Source organism: Mirounga angustirostris, unplaced genomic scaffold (assembly GCF_029215605.1).
Source record: "Mirounga angustirostris isolate CCGP_5_RB_7025 unplaced genomic scaffold, mMirAng1.0.hap1 SCAF_5, whole genome shotgun sequence".
Taxonomy (NCBI): domain Eukaryota; kingdom Metazoa; phylum Chordata; class Mammalia; order Carnivora; family Phocidae; genus Mirounga; species Mirounga angustirostris.
In genome coordinates this window covers 160,046,036-160,053,053 of record NW_026991713.1, presented here as the reverse complement: position 1 = coordinate 160,053,053, position 7,018 = coordinate 160,046,036, and the positions used below count along the sequence as shown (strand labels likewise).

At 49.5% G+C, this 7,018-nt stretch overlaps 1 protein-coding gene across 1 annotated transcript; it reads left to right on the top strand.

The window, feature by feature from the left end:
• Positions 1-1,239: 1,239 nt before the first annotated feature.
• On the top strand, positions 1,240-5,332 carry LOC135364307 (thyroid receptor-interacting protein 11-like). Its single transcript, XM_064590321.1, has 2 exons — positions 1,240-2,218; positions 2,385-5,332. Exons 1-2 carry the CDS (start codon positions 1,240-1,242, stop codon positions 5,330-5,332), a joined length of 3,927 nt encoding a protein of 1,308 aa, XP_064446391.1.
• The last annotated feature ends 1,686 nt before the right edge of the window (positions 5,333-7,018 follow it).

Genomic DNA, 7,018 nt, shown 5'->3' with positions numbered 1-7,018 from the left:
ATAGGGGGCCAGCGGAGCGGCCACCCTCCGTCCCTACCCCCTCAACCCCCAGCCCCCGGCCCGGTCTCCACCGGGCGCTCCTGAGGCCAGCCTGGATCTGAACAATCCCCTGCCCATGGTCTGGTTGGCCAGCTGCTTTATGTGGTCGAATTGCTTCTTTATGGTGGCGGCGGCGACCTGTGGGGCTCGGGCCAGGCAGCTCTGGGGCCCACCAACACAGCTACACTGATTCCCCACCTAGGCCGGCAACCCGCCCTCACCACGTCCATCTAGAAGCACCACCCGCCAAGCCTTGTCCGGCCAGGCCAGGGGCGCAGTAAGCAGCCTGGCCTCCTCAGCGGGAGACCTGAGGCCACCCAGTGCAGAGCGGGTAGCACCCAAACCCGGCCCGCCATCGCGGCCCGCGACCCCCTGCCAGGACTAGTCAGCAGAGAGGAGGGAGGCAGCTCACCTGCAGGGTGCTCGCGAGAGCCTATGAACCACCAAACCCCATTGTGGGACACACTGTCCCCACAGACCTGGCCAGGAAGGGAGGGACAGGTCATTCAGGAGTGAGTGAGACTTCCTTCATCAGCCACAACTCCGATCTCACGATGGACTTTGCTTATGTCATCTCATCGCAGACACAAATCAATAGACTGGAGCCTCTGGAGGCCGGAAATGCCCAAAGTCTCCTTGAGGGCTGTGCCTCTGTGCAGGTGTAGATATTTGTCAAATGCACCTAGGATCTGCTCTCCTAGGTGAATGGATGCATGTAACTGTGTACTAGTCACCTCGATTAAAAAGATACTGTTGTGTGGAAAGCACAAGCCGCAGGAGTTGTGTACCAAGATACCACTTAGGGGGAAAGTCCAGGGCCAGATGCATTTTCTGTGGGCGGGCACCTGGGGCCAGTCAGGCAGGAGCACTCACTAGGGACCCACCCAGGACAACCAAGAAGCAGGGGGAACAGGGGAAAGGGCCCAGCCCTGTGTGGGAAGTCGTGGGGCTGAGCGGCTGGGACTGGGAGCGGTGGCCAGAGTCAGCCCTGGGAAGGCCCAAGGTTTTGGCCTTTCCTAGCAACGTTGCCTGCGCAGGGGAGGTGGGTGCCAGACCCACGCAAGCATTGCCTAGAACTGCCTATTGTCTTCTGATTCTTAGCCTGGCGCAGGCAGGGGTTCTGGGACACTTGGCGGGGTAGTCCGACTGCGCTGGACACTTTTCCACAGCGGACCACGACAGTTAATATGACCTGCAAAAATGTGCTCCTGGGTTGGTGGCCTGGGCTCTGGCCTAGGCCATTCCCAGGGGGGAGTGGATGGCAGTGAGACTTCCTTGACCGGCTACAACTTGGATCTCACCATGGACTTTGGTGATGTTATATCATCGCAGACACAAACCAAGGCACTCCTCAATGAGATCGAAACACTGGAGGCTGATCTTACACTTTGGAAACATTTGTCCAAGGGACCAAATAGCTCAGACTCCAATGCCATCTGGAAACTGAAGAGCACCATCAGGGACCTAGAAGAGAGGCGGATGAGGGAGATCGAGGAACATCAACTCGGAGTTGCGATACTGCACAGTGTCCATCAAGAAAAACTGGCCGACATCACTGACAGGCACCGCAAACAACTCCTCGAGTATGAAACACAGATAGAAGACCTGCAACACCAAGAGTCTGCCGGTCATGGGAAAGATGACTTACTTCAAGAAAGGGAAACTGAGCTTAGAAGGTTGAAGCAACAACTTGCAGAAATGGAGCGGCTGAATGACCGTTTAAACAACGTTGCTTCTGATCTCAGAGCAGAAAACCAAAAGTTGGTTTTGGCGCTCCAGGATGTAGGACATCAACTGGAAGAATCTATTGTCCAGAACAATGAGGATTCTCTGGAAAACAACACTGCTGTGAGGGCTTTAAAAATAGAAAAAGGACGGTTAATAGCAAAATTGGCTCGGGTGCAAAAGAAGCTGTTGGAGGAACCAAACAAGGATGAGCAAACTATCAAAGAATTGTCCCCTTTAGAGCATGTGCATTTCATTCAACACAGTCAAGAGAAAGACCTGGAAATAGTACACCTCAAAAAAAGGATCGAGCAGATGGACGCCGACCATAAAGAAACGAAGGAAATGCTGTCCTCTGCTCTGGAGGAGCAGAAGCAATTGATACAACTCATTAAAGAGAAAGAGATGTATATTGAAGAACTTACAGGAAGTCCAGAGCTTCAGGAGGAATTCGGTCAGTCTACCCAAACCTTCAGAAGCAATGACATTTTCCAGCCATCCGTGGAGGACAAAGACAGGTGTCTCCCATCCGTGACAAGCGAAAATCATCATCTGAGAGAAGAACTGGAGAGCCTAAGACAACAGAGTCTCTCTTCCTGCCATCGACCCTAAAATCCTAGACGAGATCATAGAACTGGAGTGTGAGGTGTTTCAACTCCAGGAGTTAAAGGATGATCTCGAGGAGGAAATCAGAGAGCAGCAGAAGATCATTCACAACCAGCAGCAGGGGAATATAGGACTGCTTCATTCTTTACAAGAGCAGAAGCAGAAAGTGGAGCAGCTCCAATACCGGCAGGAGCAGATGAATATTGAACACGCTCAGCTCCTTTCAGCGAAAGACGAGGAGATTCAGCATTTGCAGGACACGATAGACCAAATGAAAGCCCGGTTGCCTGACAAAAGCCAGCACATTCCGACAGAAGACTGTGATGATGTGGAAGTCCCAACCAGTCAGCCTCTTCCCAGACAAAACGCAAGTGAAAAGCTTGATTCACGTGAAGCCGAAACTCAAATATCAGTCCTAGGAATCAAAGAACACGAACTGGAGATGAAGCTTCTAACTGAACAGAACATCCGACTGACGGAACAGATCGATCGGCTCTCCAAAGAGGAGATTGGTAAACTAACTCAGATTATCCAGCAGAAAGACTTGGAGATTCAGGGTCTTTCCAGCAGGATCTCTGCGGCTTCTCACAGCCAGAACCGGGACGTGGAGCGACTTCAGCGGCAATTGCAAGAGTACGCTTGGAAAAGCGAACAGGTCTTGGCGGTCTTAAATGAGAAAACGAGGGAGAACAGCAATCTGAGGACAGAGTATGACAAAATGGCGGATAGGATGGCTGCCACAGAAGCAGACCTCCGGCGGATGCAAGAGGAAAATCAAAAACTGTCCACTAGAATGGACAGTAGTGGTCAGGAGATGTTTAGAGAAACGATTCAGAATTTATCACACATCGTTCGAGAAAAAGACCTCGAAGTGGATGCGTTAAGTCAGAAATGTCAGACTTTATTGACACTCCTGCAACCCTCCAGCCCTGGTAATGAGGTTCGAGGCGTTCATATGGATCAGTTCAAGCAGCTTCTACAGGAACGGGACACATTAAAACAGCGAGTGAAGATCATGGAAGAGTGGAAACAGCAGGTGATGACCACAGTCCAAAATATGAAGCGTGAGTCACCCCAGCTTGAGAGAGAGCTGGCACAACTCCAGGCGCGGGCTTTCACCAGCAGCGAGAAGGATTCTGAACTACCGACGACCTCTAGTGACCTGATGCAGACGTACAAAGGCAATGAAATAAAATTACAACATTTAGAGAAGGAACTGGCACAAATTCAGCTCAGCATCGGGGAGCTTTGCAATGCCAAGGATCTCCTTCTAGGGAAACTGGACGTGATTTTCCTCGAGCCCTCCCCCGACTGCTCAGAGTCAGCGGACTCTCTGGAGCCCGTGAAATCTGACAGAGTGGGTGAGGCTTCTGAGTTGCTCCAAGTGGAGGTAGAAGAGCTGAGAAAATCAATGCAAGAAAAAGATAGGATGATTCGAACCCTCCAGGAAGATAAGCAGAGATGGACTGATTCAGTGGCTGCCACGTGGGAAGGAGAAGGCCCAGAACAGGAACACAGGGATTCCGACATCGAGCAGCTGAAGGAGAAACAGGCCGTTCTACAAAACTTCATTCGGGATCAGGAGCTCCGAATCCAAGCGAAAAGTGAGGACTTGCTTTCTTTGCAGGAGAACTTCCGTAGCCAAGTGAGTGAAAATGAACTTTTGAGGCAGACGGTCACCAATCTGAAGGAGAGAATAGCAGAGTTGGAAATGGATGTGTGTCAACCGAGAGAGGAAAATGCAAAAGTCGAGGAAAACTCTCGAGAAAAGGCAGTGGGAGATGAGGCATTGCAAGAGACAGATAGGCTGCTTTCAGTGATGCGGAGAGAGGAGGCATCCCAGGGTGCTGCGATGAAAGAGAAGGCACTTGCTTTGGAGCAACTATCGCAAGAGAGAGAAGAGCACGAGACCGGGGTATTGAACCGGCCGGTCAGTGCAGTTCCATCAATGCAGGGAAAGACAGTTCTGTGCCAACAGGGGAGAGATGAAGTCCTGTTGGCCCTGACACAGAAACAAATGGAAACCTGTGCCCTCCAGAAGGAGGTTCGCCATTTACGTGAGAGCGAATTACGCCTAACCCAGGAGCTGGAGAGACGGCGACACCTCGCTCTAGAAGCCGAAGACGCTCATCGCCGGGAAGCTCTGGCCTCAGAAGACAAAGTGGCTCAACTCAGGAAGGAAGTGACGGTCTTGCAGGGAAGACTCGTTTTGTCTTCCACTGCCATGGAAAATGCCAGCCGAGGAGCCAGTCTGCAGGTAGAGTCGCTGCAGGAGCAACTGCACGTGGTGACCCAGCAGAAAGAGGACACTGCGCTCCAGCTTGCTGCCTCGCAGGAAGAAGGAAGGCAGTATGGTCACATCCTAGCTGACCTCAAGTTGGAACTCGCCGAATGGATGGAAAAGGCAGACAGCCTCGAAGGAAAACTGAAGTCATTGCAGGGACGATTACATAAAACAAATGCTGACTTGGAGCTGAAGGAAGACCAACTCCAAGAATTCCAGAAACAGAATGAGGTCCAGCAGGAAATCCTGGAGGACACACAGAAGAAACTGATGAACTTAGTCAGTAAGTCCGAAGGAATGGTGGACAAAACCCTACTAAGGAGACTCTTCCTGGGATCTTTCCAAGCCCCTGACGCTGAACGGCAGGAAGCCTTAAGGTTGATGGGAAGCATGCTGGGGATCCGAGAAGACCAGATTTGGCAGCTGTTCAATGAAGGGCCAGGTGGTGTTACCAGCTGGATGACTCGGGGGCCTGGATCCAAAAGCGCCCCCAACACACGTGTGAAGCCAAATCACCGACCTATGGCCAAGAATTCTTTTTCAGGGCTTTTCGTCCAGTTTCTAGAAGCGGAATCTCATTCAGCTTTGCCACCACCAAAGCCCTCTGCTCATGACGTGAAGCCCCCAGATCCCGGAGGAAGGGGAAAACTGGCTATGAAAAAGGCCCAGCACGTCTGAACACTACCCTAGCATCCACATCCCGGAAAAAAGATGTGAAGCCCCGCACCACAACTGTGTCTCTTATTACCCCACCTGGACCGGAAGCGGATGGATCGGAGCACCTTCTTCTAAATGCCGTCACTGATGCTTTGCCCACGTACGCACCCCAAATACTGTCACCTGCCGAGAAGGTTGGAATGGCGGCCAAAGGCCTCTCAAAGAAATAGAGGATTCTCAAGCCAGAGACGAGACAGCGCTCGGAAGACCCCAAGTCACTCTGTGTGTTTACCTTATCCCAAAATGTCCTTTTGCAAAACGTAATATATTTGCAGTCTTGCTTTCAGCTTAATAAAAATATTCTTTTACGACTTAACAGAAAAAGGCATCTTTTAATGACTGCAGAGGTATTCACCAAAATGAAAACAGTGGTGTCTTCTTCTTTTAAGAATTTATTTATTTATTTGACAGAGAGAACACACAAGCGGGGGGGCAGAAAGGGAGAGAGAGAAGGAGGCTCTCCACTGAGTAGGGAGCCTGATGTGGGACCCGTTCCCAGGATCCTGGGATCATGACCTGAGCCAAAGGCAGATGCTTAACTGATTGAGCCATCTAGGTGTCCCAACAGTGGTAACTTCTTATGAGAGTAGACACTGGTGAGGTTGGAGGCTGTGGTCAAAGGATACTTAAAACATTGTTTGTATTGCTTTAATGTTTTCACAAGGAGCAGGTATCTACATATATCTTGGGTAAGGAACACATCAATTTGTTTTAATGTTCCAAACTTATCAAATACAGGAGCACACACTCCTTGTATGGGAAATGAGATGAATAGCGTGACTGTACAAGAATATAATTTTTTAAAAAAATGCAATTCGTTCTTCCCAGCTAAGTCCATTCCTCTTTCTTTTTTTTATTTTTTATTTTATATATATTTTTTATCATTTCCTTTTCTGTTGTCTGGGAAACCACTCTATGGGTAACCTGATTTCGCTCCAGCTTTTTAGAAATACATGTATATTTGTCTATTTGGGAGTATAGTATCCTGTGACTTGCTTTTTTTTTATTCACTCTGCTTTAGAGATCTTTAGAAATGTGAATGAATTCCATCTAATTCTTTAAATGAAAACCCAAAGTTTATGGATCTACCCTAAATTATTTAACTAGCTCCTATCGATTAACATTTAAGCAGTTTTTACCCAAAATGTCCATGGTCCACTCCCTTGTTCATTTCCTCAAAAGCCACTCCAAATCTTCATTTGTAGTTCAAGGCTAATTGATCCATTGTACTCTGGAAACAATTCATTCAGACTTCTTCTTCTTCTTTTTAAAAAAGATTTTATTTATTGGACACAGAGAGCAGGAGAGCACAGGCGGGGAGGGGGTGGCAGAGAGAGGAGAAGCAGGTCCCTTGCTGAGGAGGGAGCCCGATGTAATGCTTAATTCCCGGGACCCTGGGATCAAGACCCAAGTCGAAGGCAGACGTTAAACTGACTGAGCCACCCAGCGCCCCCCATTCAGACTTCTTTAAAGACCTCATTCCTACCCTCCCTTTCTGTTGCCAGTGCTCTCACCTATTCCTGTCTCTTGCACAGACTAGTGCAGTAGACTGCCTACTGATCTTGCTGGTTCCACTCTCGGCCTCCTTTGAATCCATTCTCCATGCTGCTGTCAGGGCGAACTGAGACGAAAATCTGATGTCACTTC